Below are 19,739 nucleotides of genomic sequence, written 5' to 3'. Positions count from 1 at the left end.
AAGAGCGAAAGACGCGAGCCGCATATGGACGGAGCCCAATGAGAGCGGCAAATTGCATTGACGTCTGCACGGGAAACTGGGTAGGTATTCTGTAAGAGTCCACCTAGTGGACATGTGCATTTCGTCTGCTGTTGAAGTTCTGACTCGTTGGGCTGGACTGCATATCCGAAGCAACCAGGCATCCCTGCCAGTAAGCAGATCAGCAGTAGACGAAATGGACATGTCCACTAGATGGACTTTTACAGAATACCACTCCTGGTTTTATCCGGACCCGTCCGACCACTCGCTGGGTACTTGTATCTGGTTTCAGCAGGAGCACTCGTTTTGTACTATCGTTCGCTCGCGTCAGCTTTCGTTTGTTTGATTCGCTTGGTATGATGTTAACGGATTGATACTGTGTTAACGCGATAGCGTTAAGGAGCGCGTGTCGTAGAAGATGCGGCGACGGCATGCGGCGTCGTTTAGGCAAAATGATTTTCGAGCCACATATACCCAGGCCTTCGATGTGACGCAAGGAATTGACTGAAATAGTTACATCTATCCAGCTAAAATTCGTAAAAAACGGTAAACTACGACATACACACAGCCTATAGACTCGATAGCACTGGGGTTGTAAATTTGACTATACGAAAAAACATAATTCTGTTGCGCGAAAACACAAAGAAACCCCTTTACACACACAAACTGGCCGCGGCGTTCACAGACCGGCCGCGGCGTCCGCCATTTAGCGCGCGCGGCCGCGATGGATGTCTTCGGGGCCACAGAGCGGCGCGCCCGGTTCCTTGTAATGCCTCCACCTGGCGCTCGCCTCCACGGCATCGCGGCCCACGCAAGAGGCCGTGTTTCTACCACAAAGCTCGCCTTCGCGCATAGCGTTCGCGGCAAGCGATTCCCGGTAAACATTATGGTTACATACGCTCTAGTTCACAGGAAGCGTGAGAAACAGCCAGGGATCTTTGAACGCTACCGCTCTCCACTCTTCAAGGCGAAGCTTAAGCGTCCTCCAATCTTTTTAAATTGAAGGATTTAATGGCCGCGAGCTTGCGATTTCGCCGTGGTGTTGCTCCAGGCACATGACGTTACAACGCGCGCCTCGCCGCGGATATTTCTCGCTCTCTCGCTCCCTAGTCACTACTGTGCATGCGCCACTAGTAGCACCGAGCCACAGGTGTTCCGCCGCTGCGCAGCGCCATGCCGTTCCGCCGTCGCCGGTTAGTATGACGTCACACCGCGTTCCTCGTCGTTGGGCTTGCCTCCGCTCGCTTCGCCAGCTGCGTCGCATGTCTGATAACATGTCGGAGGATTGAAAAAACTTGGAAGACGCTTAAGCTTCGTCTTCAAGAGTGGAACGCGATAGCGTTATTGCACCCCGTTCGCCCCGCCCACTCATTCGCTCGCATTGCTCTTGAGTCACACAAAGACGAAACGTGCGCCTGAGCAAGCGGAACGAACCAAAGAACTCGGTGTCTCGGAGAGAGAAACGATCTACGCGAGCCAAACGTCGTGATCGGCACGGACTGCCAGGCCGCGACGCGCCATGAAGGCGGACGCGATCATGGGGCTGACGCCTCGATGGGATCGTCCTCTATCTCGCTTGGGAGCACCACGCAGACGCATGACTCCTCGCCGCAGCACGGCACACACCGCAGGGGACGCTTTCCCACCAGACGCGCTACGGCGCAACGATCTCGTTAGAGGCATCCCGTATCGGACGCTGCACCTAGGAATTGCGCTGTGAGCGGAAAGAGGAGCCGCGTCGCCTAAACACGAGGGTTCGAGTGACGCACGCTGGAAGTTAAAAGCTGAGAGAGCGAGAAAACTTATTAAACGACGCAAGGGTATTGGAGCATCCTCGCACCGGTCCCCGCACGGCCCCCATGTGCCCAAACCAGACGAAGGGGAGAAGCGGCCGAGTGGCTCGCCACCTGTTGGGGCAGCGCCATGCATTGCGTGGAGGGGGTATTTTGTGTATGCCGCAAGATGGCTCTGCGTGTGCGCCAAGCACAGAAGAAATGTAGCGGAAATGTTCTTCGCTACGCATTTAACTGCGACTTCGGTAATTTACATGCTCATAATCACTGATATACACCGCCGTATAACTTTCTACGGCACGTTTCTGAGGCGCCTTTGTCTCACTTTGAACGATCGAAGTCATGGCTGAGTTGTAGCATCTCCGCCTCACACTCCGGAGACCCTGGTTCGATTCCCACCCAGCCCATCTCGAATGCTGTTTTTATTTATGAATTGTCTTCCGCCATTTTTCGCTCACGACCAACGCCGACAACGCCGGCTTTTCTGCTACACCAGCTCTTTAACGCTGTCGAGTTAAAAGAAGAGCTCACAGGCGCCGCAACCACAGTTGAGGCGGCAGTATGGATGGTGATAATTCTGATAAGCAGGAGGAGGCCTGAGGCGGTATAACGTAAAACTATTCAGTTCTGTTTCTATTCCAAAATGGCCGACAGCGCTCGCTCATTGGCCGAATTTTTTGAGGCCGCGCCCATTTTTCCTGCCTGTCAAGCGACGTCAGGAATGCTCAAAAACTGCCACGTCAAAGTGACGTTTACGCACTCATTATGCTAAATTATGCCGAACAAACCCGCCGAATTCGTGGAATAACCGGTGAGTGCCCCGTTCCGTTTGGAATAGAAAAAAATGGCGGCCTTCGTGATTGCGTTGGCGGCGGCGGCGGCGGCTCGTCAGTCCGGGCGCGGGAGGAGGGAGCCCGAGGATGCGTTTGACATGCCAGACGATCAGTTTCGGCGGCACTTTCGCCTGAAGAAAAAAACTGTGCGGTGGCTGTGCGACGAAGTGGCGGAGGAACTCGGAGGCGTGAGAACTTCAGCGCTGTCGGTGGAGCGGCAAGTGTTGTGCGCGTTGCGATTCTTCGCAACGGGCAGCTTTCAAGCCTCGGTAGGGAGCGAGGAGACGATCGGCGTGACCCAGCCTGCGGTCAGCAAGTGTGTGCGACGCGTGGCGGAGGCAATCGTCCACGCCGGGGCCCGCAACAAGTGGGTCCATTTCCCGAGGACGTCGGAGGAAAAGGCGGCCGTGAAGGAAGGGTTCCTTCGACGCGGCTCCATTCCCGGCGTCATCGGATGCGTGGACGGCAGCCTTATAGCCATCATCGCACCGAAGGGCGAGCAGAAGGCGGCATTCATGTGCCGCAAAGGCTACTACGCCCTCAACACAATGTTCGTAAGTATCTTAATTTTTGTCTAATTTGCCCGTCATAGCAACGCGTGGCTTATCTGCTGTGCGCGCTCTCGTCAGATCTGCGACGCAGGCATGCGGATCCTCGCCGTCGAGACTCTGCGACCGGGGTCAGACCACGACGCCCACGTCTGGAGAACTACGTGGTTGCGTCGTCGGTTCCTGGAGGGGCATATTGCCAAGGCCGGCGAACACCTCCTCGGTGAGCAGCGGGAAAATTTTGTACAGTTGCAATTCTGGCAGCATGCAGCAAAGCGTGCTCGCGCCGTAGGAGAATATTGAAGCCCGGACCCCTTATGTCATAGTCAGGTTATTAAGTATAGGCGAGATGTAGAAATTTTCTAATGGTATCTGCACGAAACAAAGTGACAACACACCTGCGTTGTACTTTAACCTAATTTATAATGTGAGTGTACAGTGCACACGTTGTCACATTCTTTTTTACACTGACAGTCATTTGTGAATAAAGACTACACAAAGAGCTGCCTTGCTGCAAATAGGGATGCTACTATGTCCCAGCTATTGTTATCTGTGAACACAGATGCGTCAGGTGCTCAGCCTGTATATTCCTTTATTACAGTCTTTCTGTAGTAGGTGCATTTTACATGACCCATGCTTCGCCTACTAAACTTTGTGCAGATTTCACACCATGTTTTATGATCCTGCAGGTGACAGCGGCTACCCACTGGAACCATGGCTCCTGACCCCAGTCACAGGCCAAGCTCCCATACACACTGCAGAAGGCAGGTACAACACTGCACATGCTGCCATGCGGTCCGTAGTGGAGCGGTGCATTGGGCTTCTGAAGAGCCGCTTCCGCTGCCTTCAGCGGTACCCCGCCCTCCACTACGAGCCAGGCCGCGCTGCCAACATCGTTGCAGCATGTGCAGTGTTGCACAACTTGTGTCTTGAGGAAGGTGACGTGTTGTTGGATGATGTTAGTGAAGACAGCAGCAATAGCAGCAGTGACGATGAAAGTGGCAACCCCTCCCCACAGAGAGTTCCCCGAGTGAGGGCATCACGCATGATGTACCTAAGAGGCTGTGCTGCCCGGGATAATGTTATTAGCTCATTTGGCACGACACGGCAGCAGCACCAGCACTACCTGAAAAGGGTGCGAAGGCGGCTGCGTCGACAGCAGCACCGACAGCAGCAATAAACACCTGCCTGACACTGCAGGCAGATGTTTATTACTGCTGTCTACACACCTAATAGAGAGCAGGAACCAATGTGAAGAAATGTGTGCAATTAGTGGATAGCGTGCTGTTTTTTATCGAATCTGCTCAATCATAACCAGCGTTTTCACGTGTCCTCTGCCAGTGAGCTGTTACTAACGGAGATGATTGCATCATTCCACTGTGACACTACATGAGAGCCTTTCATTTAGTACCTGTGGATAGAACACTTTGCGTTCATCAGCAGAATGTTGTAGCCACTTCTCGGGGCAGCTGGGGTTTGCCAACTGATTTGCTGCTGCTGCTGTTGCTTCTGTCATCACCGACACTGTCACCGCTATCTGCACTGTACATGGGAGGCTGGTCTTCGTCTCCTCGCTTCCTATTTGGGCTGCTGCCAAGCACAACACTTCTCGCTCCACCATGTGTACTGTTCTCACGCACCTTGTAGGTCCTGCGCTATTTTGCCACACAGCCACCGCACAGTTCCTTGACAGAAGGCCAAGTTATGCCGAAAACAATCGCCTGGCATGTCAAGCGCGTTATTCTCCCTTGGGAGAGTGTACATATGTAAATAGTTCTGAAATTGAAGGAACACACATTGTAAATATTCATTTCAAGTGCCACTTGCATTGTTTAAAATTGTTTATTTATATCTGCGTTGTAAATAAAACCATGTGACCCATCTTCAATGCCATCTTTCATCAAAGCAAATGACAGACAAGCACACAGAGCATGACTTGATGGCGCCGAAATAGCCGTGTGATGTTCACTACATGGGACCCAGTACACTACCAATGGGCCGTTGGCAGATGTTAAACTGCATAAATATGACACGAGCATAATGATGTTTTTTTGAACTCGCACACAACCATTTATCTTCATTCAGCAACTTAGCAGCAAGAAAGATGTCTTGTCTATTATGTAGTCAGCGTGTTTGTAGCACGAAATAGTTCAATGACTAGTGCCGTAATAAGATCACAATATAAAACAGCCATCACATGCTTTTAAGGAAGGACAAGTGAGAAAACGTTTGGCACTTCAACGGTATTTCATATAACGGCTGCAAGAGCAGCCTGGCAGCGAATGTCAAAATAGTGGCCACATCGATGGCTCCATTATGTATGTCACAAACTGTGCTCAACTACAATGGGGACTAGATTGTACTGCTATCATAGGTAAGGACACCTGAAATATCACAATAACTATCAGAAGTAACAGGCGCTTGGTGTTAAAAAAAATTCCAATTCGGCTACTTTGCATTGCGTAGGCACGAAATGTTTCACATTGCAAACACGACATACATATGGCATGAAAATTCATTTCCAGTTATCACAGCATTGTAGTTAAGTGCACCTGTATGTGTGCGAGACAATGTCGAAGTTGCTGTAAAAGTGATTGCATAGTGTATATCTTCCTTGGAAAAACGGTACGCATTGAAACATATCAGTACCAGCAAAACAGAAGTGAACAACACCTAACGGAAATATGGCAAAAATTCTACATCTAATTCATAACGTCTCCATTGGGCAAACTTGCACTGCAAGTGAAAATACACATGAAAAGAAATTACCTTGAAAAAAAAAATGATTAGGTACAGAAATGTAGGGAAAACAGTCATATCATCCTTTAGTGCTACATACAAAAAAAAACACGCATTTGTGTTTCAAGTGACATCACAGCACTATCAGCTTTCGCTGCCATGGTCGCACATGACCTGCACATAATTTCACAAGACTGGCTACAACTCGGCACAACAGCTTTCGAGGACGTATGGGCACCACCGGCAAATGCTGCAGCGGTGATTTGAACGGAAAGATGGGCAACACTTGTACCTACTAGTACTAAAGGATGATATGGGGGGGGGGGGAGGGGAACTGTCCCTCATGGCTGAGGCTGCTCACGGAGGCGAGCCAGGGCAGCCAGGAGCTGGCGCAGTGTTGTCGCGATGAGGCCGGTGGCCTCTCTCAAACGACGCATCTCTGCTGCCAGCTGCTGCTGCACCACCCGGGCCGCCCTCAGCTCCTCCACCAGCTGCTGATGATGCTGCGAAACAAATTCACTCACTTTAGCTGCAGGTTATGCAATGTAAACGTTTATTCGCACTGTTTGCAAGTGCTACAGGTTCAGCAAGGTTACTCTTGAGGGCAGCGAGATCATTTACATATGACATGAGAAATGGCCGTGCAAACGTATATGGTCTTTTATGTTTAAAACATGTGAAACGTAGCAAATCCTACCATGCTGCCTCTGCCTGTCAGAAGACAGTATTCGTGACTAGTTAAATTGTTAAACAAATGATGATCATGCTGTGGTGATACATGCAACCATGGAAATGTTTTGTAAGTTGCTATGTGTTAAAGAACACCTCAAAGGAGATGTATAAACGTGCATGAACCAATGAGCCAAATGACTACAGATGCCTCTGATGTGTGATATGATGGTTGTAATGTACATTAAAGTGCATGAACCAATGAGCCAAATGACTACAGATGCCTCTGATGTGTAATATTGTTGTAATGTACATTACCATGCGCACTAATCACCTCTTTAAAAAATGACCTGGCCAAGTTGTACGTACCTGCCTATTTTGCTGCAGCAGCTGGTGGAAACTGGCGACCTCCGCGTTCGCTGCCTCAGCCAGCTGCCCCTGCCGCGCATACTCGGCGGCTGCCCTGCAGGCCGCATCCTCCAGCGGCTGTTGGCGGAGTATCTGTACCGCCCGCACGGGGGAATGGATCACTGCGCAGCAGTGTGTGGTAGAGAAAAAAAAAATTAGCCTCTGTTACAGACCACCCTCGATTTAAATCAGGACCTACATTCGGAGATAGTTGCGATGGTTTATAGAAAACGTTTACTTACCAGCTATCTGTTGAGATGCCTTCCAACCTTCATCGATTCTTCCGTATCCTATGCGAATAAAAGCAAAAGTGAACACCATGCGATCACCCAGATGTTCAGATGCTACTGCTCAGTCACTAAGCACAAGAAAGAATGATGTGTTTACTCACCGAGCACTACGCTTTCACAGTCTTCATGATGTTCACAGCTTCCAGAATTCTTCTCGGGCGAAAGTACCTCGTACGGCGAGATTTCATCTAATCGCGTTATGGACAAAAATACTCTAAGAGCGGCCCACAGAACCGATCAGCTGTTTCGCGTAGCCGCCATCTTAAGTGTGCGTAGCAAAATGGATTGGATGCGGAATTGGCACGTGTGTGGCTATGACTCGAAAAATTAAAATATTTGTGTTTACTTTCAAGCGCGCTTCAACTTCTCTTGGGTTAAAAGATTACAAAACACTTTTACTCTCAGCGACACACAATTGTTCTTTTATCAGACGTTTATATCTAAATGTCACTTGCTATACGGTCCCTTTGCTAATAAAAAACAAGCAAAACATGCTTCCGGCAACGATGGAGGCTGCTGATTGGGCAGATTGAAAAACGTCGCTGGTTCCCGCCCCCATACGCAGAAACTATCGCGTCACTTTGACGTCCGGAGTTTGGAACACTTTTTGTTTGGAATAGAGTTACGTTATCGCGACCCTGGAATCGACATCTGAACGAGATGAAGAGGAAACGAATCGCCCAGGATGCAGACGAATAGCGCGCCGAACGACTGGGTAAACCCCGCAAAATAGCTAGAAAACCAGACTAACCTGGACTTGCAATCAAGATTAGCCAACGCTTATCATGCTATCCCTTAGCTTTCGCTACGTATATCCTGACATAGCGGAGCTAAGCCGCTGCAAATCTTTTTCACAATAATGAGTCTAAACAGAGGCGACACCCAGTGCCTCGTTCGCCTTGACTTTGGGACGCGGCGACGCCGCAACAGAAGATATCATGCCCACATGATTGTCATCAGTGGCAACTACGTCGTCATCTTCATCAGACATGACTCTTGTTAAGAACGAAGGACGAAGAACGTAAGCACTGCGCCGACCTGTCAGCAGACGAAGGAGAAAGGATGCTACATCTCGCACGTACAGAGAGGAGGAACGATTTTCATGCTGTCACATGATTATTCATGATGTCATGTATGTTGGTGTTTAAATGCCGCGGCGCTTAAACGCGGGCGGCGCGCCGTGCGCCTTTCACCGCTAGTGTCAATGGGGCTTTCTGCCGCGAAGATCGCTCCCAGATTGCGTCAGAGTAGCACGCGTCATCTGTTGACCGATGGCACCATCGATAAGGCATGCCGCGAGCACGTCAAAACAAAGCGCTGCGACAGGGAAGGTCTGTCTACAGCAACTGCTTTGAATTGCAGCCAGGCGTCACCCGCTAGCTGCCTCTCCCGATCTATTGATTATCGAGGCAGTAGCGCCACACTTCACTCGTTTGCGACGTGCCGCACGATATAGTTTGTCCCTGCCAGCCAAAAATATTGGGAAATGAAAATATGTAGAGAGCTGCAATCAACTTTCGCATTACGGGGTATCGTAATCTTCGGCGAATTTTTATTTAACAACTCGTATGGCGCCTTTAAGCCCAAACGGAGCTTGATATAGAATGCCATGGTGGACGGCAGTGTGTCGCTAACGCACTAGCAGCCCAAAAGACATCGATTTTTTCTCCAAAAGTGGACTAGAAAAAAGAACTTTGAAACGCGTGCAGATGTTCACAACCGTTGATCGGAAAGTGTTTATAGGGCATTTGGTGATGCACACAGCAGCATATGGAGCACTCCTATTGTGTAAACAAAACCGTGCTTCTCACTTACCATCCATTAGAGTCTGTTATCAGTACAACATGCTCGTCTTTTTTTTTCTTTTTGCTTCGCTATGAACTCAGATGGCGTTTGTGGCTTTTGCTTGTACATAGTTCTCAATCGCAGTACAAAGCTGAGCCCGGTTTCGTCATGAACGGCAGAGAACATTCACTTTCTTGATGCTACGTTGTGGGAACTCGTGTTCTCTCAGCCGCTGCTCCATACAGGAGTAGCGGCATTGCTAAAAGAAATATTAAGGAGATCGAACGAAATAGCTAGTCGGATCGAGCTTGGACCCGAAGTTTCCCTACAACACATCCTTTCAAAATTAGGAGCCGGGTGCATAATATTAACCGGGTACATAATGAAACGCGTTTCAAGCGTTTTCATCGGCAATCAGTGATATTTGCAAATTTTGCGAGAATTTGTTTGCCACGGATGTCTAGGCTAATTTTTTTGCCAGTACGCAATGCTGCCTACTTTGTAATGCATCAACCTCTGCTTCCTTAGTTAGATGAAGTTTAGCTGAACATAATATAAGATTTGCTCCTTCACTGCGTACCGCAAGGAAGTCGAAGGAGCGCTACGAAAAGCACACGGCCGCTTCCTCTGCGCAACTTGACCAACCTGCAATGCAATGCTTCACCGCATGAGACAAGGATTACCAACTAATTCTGCTCTATCCTATGCTTGTACTTGCTGGCACTGTGCAAAATGAATTGTCATCAACTAGCTCACGTTGAGCTTTCCAAAGTAATGAATAAGCGTAAGACAGCTGACATAAGGAGGTATAGTGTGGATAGAATTGAGCATGCTCTGAGTAACGCGGATCCGGATAATGACACTGAAATAGTAAGGAAAATAAGGATGGGCTAGGGTGCGTTTGGCCGGCGTTCTCAGATCATGAACAGCACGTTGCCATTATCCCTCAAGAGAAAAGTGTATAACAGCTGTGTCTCACCAGTACTCACCTAAAGGGATGAAAACTTGAGGCTTACGAAAAGAGTTCCACTTAAATTGAGGACGACACAACGAGCTACGGAAAGAAGAATGATGGGTTTAACGTTAAGGGATAAGAAGAGAGCACACAGGGTGACGGAACAAACGCGAGTTAATGATATCTTAGTTGAAATCAAGAAAAGGAAAAGGGCATGGGCAGGGAACGTCATGAGCAGGGAAGATAACCGATAGTCATTAGTGGTTAGGGACTGGATTCCAAGAGAAGGGAAACGTAGCAGGCGGCGGCGGAAAGTTAGGTGGGCGGATGAGATTAAGAAGTTCGCAGAGACAACTTGTCCACAATTCACACATGACCAGGGTTGTTGGAGAAGTATGGGAGAGGCCTTTGCCCTTCAGTGGGCTTAGTTAGGCTGATGATGATGATGTAGAGCTCAAGTTGTCATCCTAGTAATGGCAAACCACTTCGCACCATTTTTGTGAACGGATTAGCATACGTTAACATACGCATTAGGTGCCCTACCCCCCTTCATTATGTGCCCTACCCCCCCCCCCCCCCCCCCGCCAAGTTCAGGTGCAATATAATTTATTCCAAGTTTCCTCATAGTCCAACTAAAACTACTTTAAACTAAACTATTTTAGCAAAAGAAACATTGAGGTCCTTGCTTTTGCCTTCTGTAAGCTTGGAGCACGAGAGTGTTTTTTTGTAAAGTAACATTCTCGGCTAATGAAGTTGTCGTCCGGGGCGTTTACAGCCACCTGAGGCTCATCCGGATTTTTTATTTGATTTGTAGGTAGAAAGCTGCGAAAACCGAAATGTCATCATTGCCGGGGACTTCAACTTACCTCATAAGTGATATTCACTGTGATGTGGCTCAACGGACAATAAAAGTTCCAAAGTCTTACTAGACATGTTACTAGCGCATACGCTTACCTAGACTATTTGCCTCCCTAGAACTATTACATACTCACTGAAATCAATCGCAGATCTTGTGCTCTACTAGCGTCTCTGACTATTTCATGGGCGCTGCCATATAGCGTATCTAGCGGCACCATCTGTGGGAAGTCGGCATGCTGGCTTGCACGAGTACTCCGTGTTGTATGCCATGGTATACGCCCGTCGGCAGTCCCTGGTGATTCTCGCACTCACGTTGTCGGCTTAGTATGAAGTGGCGTCTTCTAGGGAAACGGTTCTGTGAGTAGTACCGAAGCGGTTTAAGCCAGCATGGCCGGAGTATCTGCTGACCTTAAGGAGGACGGAGAATCCAGCACCACGTGTGCGAGTGTGTTCGCGCCTACAATCTGCCTCTGAGGTCAGTTGTGCATCCGCCTGATCCTGCTGCGCATGATCCTTGGACCTGCCTGATGGCTTTTGCTGACATGACCGACATGCGCGTTGAACAACAACGCGACTAATCCTTACGGTCCATCATCGCCGGAGTGCAATCTGGCAGCACTGACGCCACGTGCCGCATGTTCGCTCTGCACGACGGTATCCTCTACCACAGCAGTATAAACCCTGATGGCCCAGAGATGCTCCTGGTCTTTAATCATCATCTGCGATCCGTGGCTCTCGAACAACTTCATGATGCACCGACGGCGGGACACCTTGGCGTTTTGCGTACATACGGCCGCGTACGACGCCGGTTCTTCTGGCCGGGTCTCCACCGCTCCATGCGTCGTTATGTCGCAACTTGCGAATTGTGTCAGCGCTGGAAGAAACCTCCCCTGCCACCTGTCGGACGAGTCCATCTAATTGAAGTTCCCTCTCACCCGTTCTTTTGCGTAGGCCTTGACCTGTTTCGCCCTTTTCCGACGACGACTTGAGGGAGTAAGTGGATCGCCGTCGCTACTGATTACGCGACACGCTACGCAATAACAAAGGCGTTGCCGACTAGTTGCGCAACAGACGCCGCCGATTTTCTCTACCACGACATCAGTATCCACCACGGTGCACCTCGACAGTTGCTTACAGACCGCGGCCGCTCGTTCTTGTCTCGAGTTGTCGACGACCTCCTCCACTCTTGTGTCAGTGAGTACAAGCTGTCCACCGCCTACCACCGGTCTTACGGTCGGTGGTAGGTCTTACGAAACGTCTCATGCGAACAATCACAGAGATGCTGTCGATGTACATCTCCAGCAATCAGCGCGACTGGGACGCCACGCTGGCCTACGTGACGATCGCGTATAACTCGTCCCGACGTAACACCACAGGATATTCACCCTTTTATCTTTTGCACGGTCGCGACCCCACATTGCCGTTTGACACCATCTTCCCTTCTGTGCCACGTGTTGCAACTGTGTACGCTCGAGAAGTCATCGATAGCGCTCACATGGCACGTCAAGTTGCCCGATCTCGTTTATTAGCCTCGCAGCATATACAAAAAGAGCGTTATGACTGGTGCAAATCTCGATGTTAAGTTCGCAGCAGGTGCTTGGGTGCTCCTTTGGTCACCATGTCGTCGGGTTGGCCACTCCCAGAAGCTTCTCGCTCGCTACACAGGGCCTTATGAGGTCCTACGTCAACTTAACGACGTCAATTATGAGATTTCGCCGCTACAGTTTGATTCATCCTCAAGTCCGACGCCTGTTCACGTCGTCCACGTTCCGCAGCTGAAGCCATAGTTCACTCGCAATTCTTTGCCTACCATGCGCCGAGATGGAGCTTCACCACCGGTAGTCTTGTTACTGAAAGATGAAAGAAGGGAGAAAGAAGAAGATCGCGGGACGCTGGCTGCTGCGTGTTGGTGGTCAGCCTTCTTAACTACTCTGACTCATTGTGTATGTATATTGTAAATTCAATCTTCTATACTCCCAACATGCCCGTAACAATATGTTTCAGGAATGTCACCTTAGTGTAGCACTCCCCCTGTAATTCTAAATTCTAAGGTGTGGTTTAGCAGCAGTGAGTAGTTACGAAAACTATGGTGATCCTAACCGCGTAGGTACTGCTCTGCTCCAGAATAAGTTGCGCTGTTTACTTTGAGAAGCGCTCAAATTGTTTTCTGGAGATACATCGCGAGACTCCGTTGTTTGCTGAATGAGCTTCCCGCCGGCGAATAATACTGTTTTGCTTAGAAACAACAGCATGCCCTACAGTGTTAATCACATTTCACGAGTGGCCAAGCGATCGGCTGCAGACTGCGCGGGCGTCCGAGGCAGTTGTAGATACTGTGTCATGGATATGTTTGTTCAGTATGGCGCATGGCCTAAGCACGCGGACGAAAAAGGATACGAAAGAAGATGATAAAAAGAAATTTGCTTCTCATGCTTTTTCAGTCTTGTTAGTAGCGCCCTGTACGACTCACTCAGCCGTTCTGCAGAAATTCTGTCCTCACTCATAGCTGTCACATACCTTGTATGCGATTCCCCTTGGATATTATGCCTTACAAGGCAAAAAGGCAACGCCGAACCACAAAACTCATATATGTCACTATGGTTTACCTGCCGCAGTAATCGCTCTGTTGGGCAAGGCCATCGCCCTCATGCATAGGTTAACCTAGACATAGTATAGTTACTTCAAGTCTTCTATACTTTACGCGAGAACGATGCCTGTGGCTGACGCAAATGTTTTATAACGATTGGATCTTAGATGTTTAGGGATTTTATTCAGTTGGCCACAAACGAGCACTCTTATGTTTTTGTTCCCACGCTAACCGATCATATAGTGAAAATATTTTACTATTAACGAAGGCAATTCACAGACCCTGGTACCTCTTCTTTGAGCGAAAACCTAGAGAGCCAAAATAGAGTTAGTAATATCGAATGATGATTAATCGAATATTCCGACAAATGTATCCCGCAAAGCGATTAATATTCAGTGGTGTCCACCTCTCATTTAATCAATCTAACCGATTACGCCTGCTCGACTAATCGTTTTCGAGCGGTCGACAGGAGCGGCGCAAAAATTTTGAGATCGTACTGGAATGGCGACGCGCGACCAGTGACTTTGCGGCTGTGGTAGAGCGACTGTGGACTGTCTTTCTTGTCCAGTGTGAGGCTGAGCCGAGCACTTCCCCTCTCTTCCCCCACACCACACACGCCACGACAGCATTCGAACCCGGGGACTTGAAATGACCTCGCCATTGAAGGCATACCATACCAACCCAGTCGTTGATTTTCCTGCCACTGTCAGCCCGCTAAAGACGTGGCCCAGTATGCGTGCCGGTTTGAAGCATGTATTGACATATTGATTGAGTTCATGTCGACTGCAGCAAATTTATAGCCTCCGAGACTATTATTGCGCGTTGGTTGTGTGGCCAATCAAAGAAGGTGTCGGTTTCTCCCAAACAACCCACCCAATTGACATTCCTTCTATCTGCAGAAAAAAAAATTATATTATGGGGTTTTACGTACCAAAATCACCGTTTGATTAGGACGCGCGCCGTAGTGGCGCACTCCAGAATAATGAAGACCACCAGTTGTTCTTTAATGTGCCCCCAAATCTACGTATACGGGCGTTTTCGCATTTCGCACCCATCGAAATGCGGCTGCCGTCGCAGGGATTCCATCCCGCTACCTCGTGCCTAGCATCCCAACACGTGGCCACTGAACGTATGTTCTAAAACCTTAAACCAGTAATTTTCTTTGCCCTGGGTGCATTACAATTACTTGCATATTTCAGTAACACTTCACCTTTCACTTCTGCCATTTTAAAGCGAAGCTTTCTTTGCCTCTTCCTTCGATTCTCCCACTTCTGCTGCTGCTGTCTGGGACACCGCGTAGGGGGGTATTCAGAGCGTGTGTATACAAGATAGCAGCGATACAGAGAGGAATGATGACGTAAGACAGTGATTTGGGCCTTTGCACCACGTCGAATGTGCACAATGCCTTCTGCAGCTCCTGAGCCACACAATATTAGCCTCTTGAAAGCTGTAATTATCCGTCATCCCCCGCAAAAGCATTGTGAACATTGCAGCGCTCACCTTCTACTAGCATGCAATTTCTGAGGCAAGCTAAATAGAATGGTAGAAAGGAGAGGCGAGATGAGGCAGGGTAGAACCAACGGAGTTGCGAAGTTAGCAACAGCCTTTCCAGTTTTCACTCGCATTTCCCATACAAAGGAGTGGGGGTATCGAGAAGGTAACGTGAGAAGGTAAGGAAACGCTACTACCATATACGCGGCAGGCGGTTGTGGGCTAACAGGATAAATTTAGGTTCAAAGTGCGGTGCGGTACGTTTCTCCTATGTCTGAAAAATAAAAGGCATGCAAATTTCTGAAGCAGACAACTTACGCAGGGCCTGTGGAAGCAGAGCCTTATTAACGCACACCGTACGTCTAGGCGACGCTACGAAAGCGGTCACACGAAAGCGAAAGCGGTGAAATCGGTGAAAACGCTACGAAAGCGGTGAAATCAACATTTTCGTGCTCGCCCTGGTAGTCTTCCGGCTGTGGCATTGCTCGAGATCGCCGGTCCATTCCTGACCGCGGCATCCTCATTTCGAAAGGAGCGAAATAAAAAAAAAGGTAGTACGCTTAGATTAAGGTGCAGGTTAAATAACGCCGACACGTCAAAATTAATCCGGAATCCGCCACTATGGCGTGCCCCATAATCCGATCGTGGTTTTGTCACGTACCCCCCAGCCCTGTAATTCAGTTGAAGCTTAAGACTTAATGATAATGCTCAACCGTCTCAGAAATTATGAACAATAGCGCACAACAACGCCTCAAGCAAAGACATCCCGATGTCTTCTATGTACTGAGAAAACAAACAGCAGGGGGTGCACGCAATGTAACGTTTAAGATTTGCTCACCACTCTCTCATTGGACTAAATGCTGAAGAAATTAAACGTTCGCCCTTAATATCACAGGTAGTTATCGTCACTCAAAACAAACAGAACAGAGTGCTTCGGTCACCTCGATTGCCACATTGTATGGGATCCGCATGTTTTTTTCTCACTTCTTGTTTAACTTTACTATGCAAATATTCACTAGTTTCATGTATCTTATTTAATTCTGCAGTAAGTGCCATTTTATACCATATATTGTTTATCTTTCCAAAAGCCACCATTGCCAACTTTAGTTCGTCTTTAACAAGTTAAAGATCATCCTTTGTCAAACGTTTATGCACTTGTGCTTCAAGCTGAGTTCTGCCTCTCAAACATTGAAAATAGTGCCCTACAAATGTGGATGACTGTCAATGAAAAGCGCTGCATCGAAAGCATTTTATCGAATAAAGAATAAATGATCAATTATTAAATATTAATTGGACGAAAAATCAAATCGACCGATAGCTCACAACGCCTAAACACACCGTTGCTGATAATGCGTGTGAAATGTTCCTGCAGCCAAGGTTAATTTTCTCATAAGGCATTTACCGCTGCACCAAAAGACGCCTGCAGGGGCGTCTGGGTCAGCAGGAGTTTGGTATGCTGCGACACCACGTACTCGAGTACATGAGGGTTGGACCCTCCCGCGTGTAGCCGTGCGCGGTTAGTCGTGTCTGGGGAAAGGGGGACCCTGGGGGTTGAGCCGATGCGGCGTGTTCAGAGGACTTGAGACCGCTAAGCCCCCCCCCCCCCCCCCCCCCGACGAAGGCAGCACACCTCTTTGGCCTCTGCTTAACATAGGCGGCACCTCCTCACTGGCAAACCTGGAGTAAATCAGCAGTCGCCTTTTCCTGTTATTCTCTCCTCAAAACTTCGTCTCCCTCTTTCACTTTTTGGCCTTTCCTGTCTTCTTGTATATTCCATTTACTTCCTTTCTCCCTGCCGACAAGGCTTAACCATGTGTGGCTAGCCTACCTTGGGTATACCATATTTGGTTATAGTAGCAGCCTATAACTGGCGTTCTGCAGACTTGTATGCAAGCGTTGCCGCGTCCCCTCGTTGGACTCCGTGGTGGGCGGTCGGCGCTGTTGCCGAACAAACAGATTTTCTTATGGAAGCGCGAACTTCTGTTTTCTATGATCGGCGTCTGAAAAGATGCCGCACCGACGCACCGTTCCAGTTCTCTTTTAGGAGAAAACAACATACCAGTAATAAAGCTCTCTCCATTCCTGGTGGCCATGTGCCCGAAAGGCAAAATCGGACCGACATAGAAGGCCTAAAAATGTCTAGCAGGGACCTCCTCCCAGAACTAAATGAGAAAGACCAAGCACACAAGCTCGCGGAACTTACCAGTACTGGCAATGCGACAGGGACAATTTCAGCCCACAGAACACAGTTGTGGGATGTCTACGGACGACTTTCTTGGCTTGAGCGATGGAGAACTGCTGGAAGGTTTCCCGGAACAAAAGGTTACCAAAGTACGAAGAATTTTAATGAGGGGAAAGGACCAAGAAATCCCGAGAAATGCGTTATATACTCACCTTTGGGACAAGCCTAATCCCTGACTCGCTCGACAGAGGTTACGTAAAGTAAATGTGAGATCATATATCCCGAACCCCAGATGATGTTTCAAATGCGAAAGGTACGGACATGCTTCACATGCATGCAGAGGACCTACAACCTGTACTAAATGCAGCTCCAACGTTCACTAGTCTGATACTTTCTCTTCCTCCCCACATTGTGTTAACTTCAAAGACCATCCAGCGTACTCGCGGTTTTGGCCTGGCTGGAAAAAAAGAAAAAAGAAGTAATTGCACTAACCGTTAAAGAAAAAAAACTCGTTCTCTGAAGCAAGAAAACGATTGTCATACCTTTCGCGAAGATGTTATGCCGACGTGACGCTGGTGGGGGCAGTGTCACAGACGAGTCAGGAGTCCTCCGAAGACACGCATAGTGGTCCCGTAGTGACCCCTCCCACCCCCATGGGGAAGGCAGGCAGTGCTGCTCCATCCTCTTCACAGGCCCTGCCGACACCATCCCACAGGGTCCTAAAATCAACCAAACTCTAAGGCCCGCGACACGTGTCTCAGCGCCCAACTCCCGCTGCTCCAGCGTCTAAGAGAAAGCGATGGAGGTCGACGCAAGAACTCGGTGTGGTCGACGCCGAAGGACAAGCGCTCTCTCGAGCGCTGAAACAGAGATGGCGTCTGTGGCTTTTGCTTGTACTTGGTTCTCAACCGCACTACAACTCTGAGTCCGGTTTCGTCATGAACGGCAGAGAACATTCATTTTCTTGATGCTACGTTGTGGGAACTCGTGTTCTCTCAGTCCCAGTAACCACGTTGAATAAGAAACCGATAACCTAAAGGTTATAGCTGTTTTGTGTTAACCTTTAGATCTATGTCACTTATCATCTTTCTTATTTTTACTGTCACGTTAATGCCATGTTTTACCTTTCAGTTTCAAGATGGCTTTTATTATCCGCTGGAATTGCAGAGCATTCTTACCGAACTTACGTGACATGAAAGGCATGTAATGCCACTTCTCTCCTGTGGCCTTGTGCTTACAGTAAACAAGCCTAGGCGAAAAACAACAAAAAAAAAACAGTAAAAAAGCTTCACTGTGGTACGGCGCGACCGTACTCAGGCGAGCCGGCCTTCGGTTCGCGTAGTCATTGTTCTGCAGGGCGGTATCGCAGCTAGAAAAGTTGCCATTAACAGTCACCTAGAAGCCGTTGCTGTCACCATTCTATCGCATGAAAGCACCGGCATTAGTTGACTAAATTCTACCGCACTCGCACTTTATTATAAGAGATCTGGAGTTAATTTTAAAGCAACTACCTGTACCTTGTTTAATAGTGGGTGATATTAATGCACGTAATACTTTATGGGGTAGCCATGCAACCCAAGCGACCAACAACAAGGGACAAGCACATTAAAATGTTATTCTAACTAATGACATTTGCCTTTTAAACACTCGAAACCTACTGCTCCGCAAGCACAGGAGCTGTGAGCTATCTAGATCTGGCGCTGTGCTCTCCATCTCTCCTTAGCGATATTCAATCGAGTGCTATTGATAATCCCTATGGTAGTGACCATATGCCTGCTATCATTAAAAATACGTCTCCTTTCCCTACAATATCATTGAGATCCCCTATTGGAAACTCCATCTAACAGTCTTGCCTCTCTTCATTGAAAAGACCAGTTTCGACGACATATCAGCTGATTTACTGATAAATGAAATGAATGAAAAGATCACTGCCTCTGTACTCGCTGCAGCAGAACAGACGATCCAGCAATGTTGTGGGTTGTTGCGAAAGAAATTAAAACTCTGGGGGACAAATGAATGTACAGAAACTAAAAACCACAAAACAAAGCGTGGGGTATATTTTGGCCATACCCAACAGAATATAACCTCCTTTCTTTCAGAAAAGGAAAAAAGAAAACCTAGTACGCACGCAGACAAGCCGAAAGACAGTCTTAGAAAACTATGTATAATTTATAAATACTTCGTTAACATCCAAAAGAATGTGGGATCAGCTTCTTAAGCTTAGAGGCGACTACACTCCTTACACGATTGCCATACTTTCGACCCAGGGCATGCAACAAAGCCTAGAAGAACAAGCAGACACATTAGGGCAGCGTTTTCATGACATATTAGGCTCAGTAAACTATTCTACTATATTTAAAAATATAAACAATATGTAGAAAAACAAGACCTTCCGACAACAGGAAGTTTCGAGAGATTACATAATGCCCCCTTACCACTCCCGAAAATCAAGAGTACTCAATATTGGGTAAAAAGAGCACCCGGTCAGAACAGAGTACATTGCACAGTGCTCGCTCAGCTATACCGTAGAGCAGTTGAGGCCTTGTCTCGTTTCTTTTACATAATATGGGAAAAGTGGAAAAT

At 48.3% G+C, this 19,739-nt stretch overlaps 1 protein-coding gene across 1 annotated transcript; it reads left to right on the top strand.

Moving 5' to 3' along the window:
• Positions 1–2,501: 2,501 nt before the first annotated feature.
• LOC129382110 (putative nuclease HARBI1) lies at positions 2,502–6,193 on the top strand. The gene is made up of 4 exons (XM_072286207.1): positions 2,502–3,198; positions 3,274–3,415; positions 3,882–4,222; positions 6,125–6,193. Exons 1-4 carry the CDS (start codon positions 2,656–2,658, stop codon positions 6,191–6,193), a joined length of 1,095 nt encoding a protein of 364 aa, XP_072142308.1. The 5' UTR covers positions 2,502–2,655.
• The last annotated feature ends 13,546 nt before the right edge of the window (positions 6,194–19,739 follow it).

The sequence above is a fragment of the Dermacentor andersoni genome, chromosome 2 (assembly GCF_023375885.2).
Source record: "Dermacentor andersoni chromosome 2, qqDerAnde1_hic_scaffold, whole genome shotgun sequence".
NCBI classification, from domain to species: domain Eukaryota; kingdom Metazoa; phylum Arthropoda; class Arachnida; order Ixodida; family Ixodidae; genus Dermacentor; species Dermacentor andersoni.
This window is presented reverse-complemented; position numbering and strand designations above follow the sequence as displayed.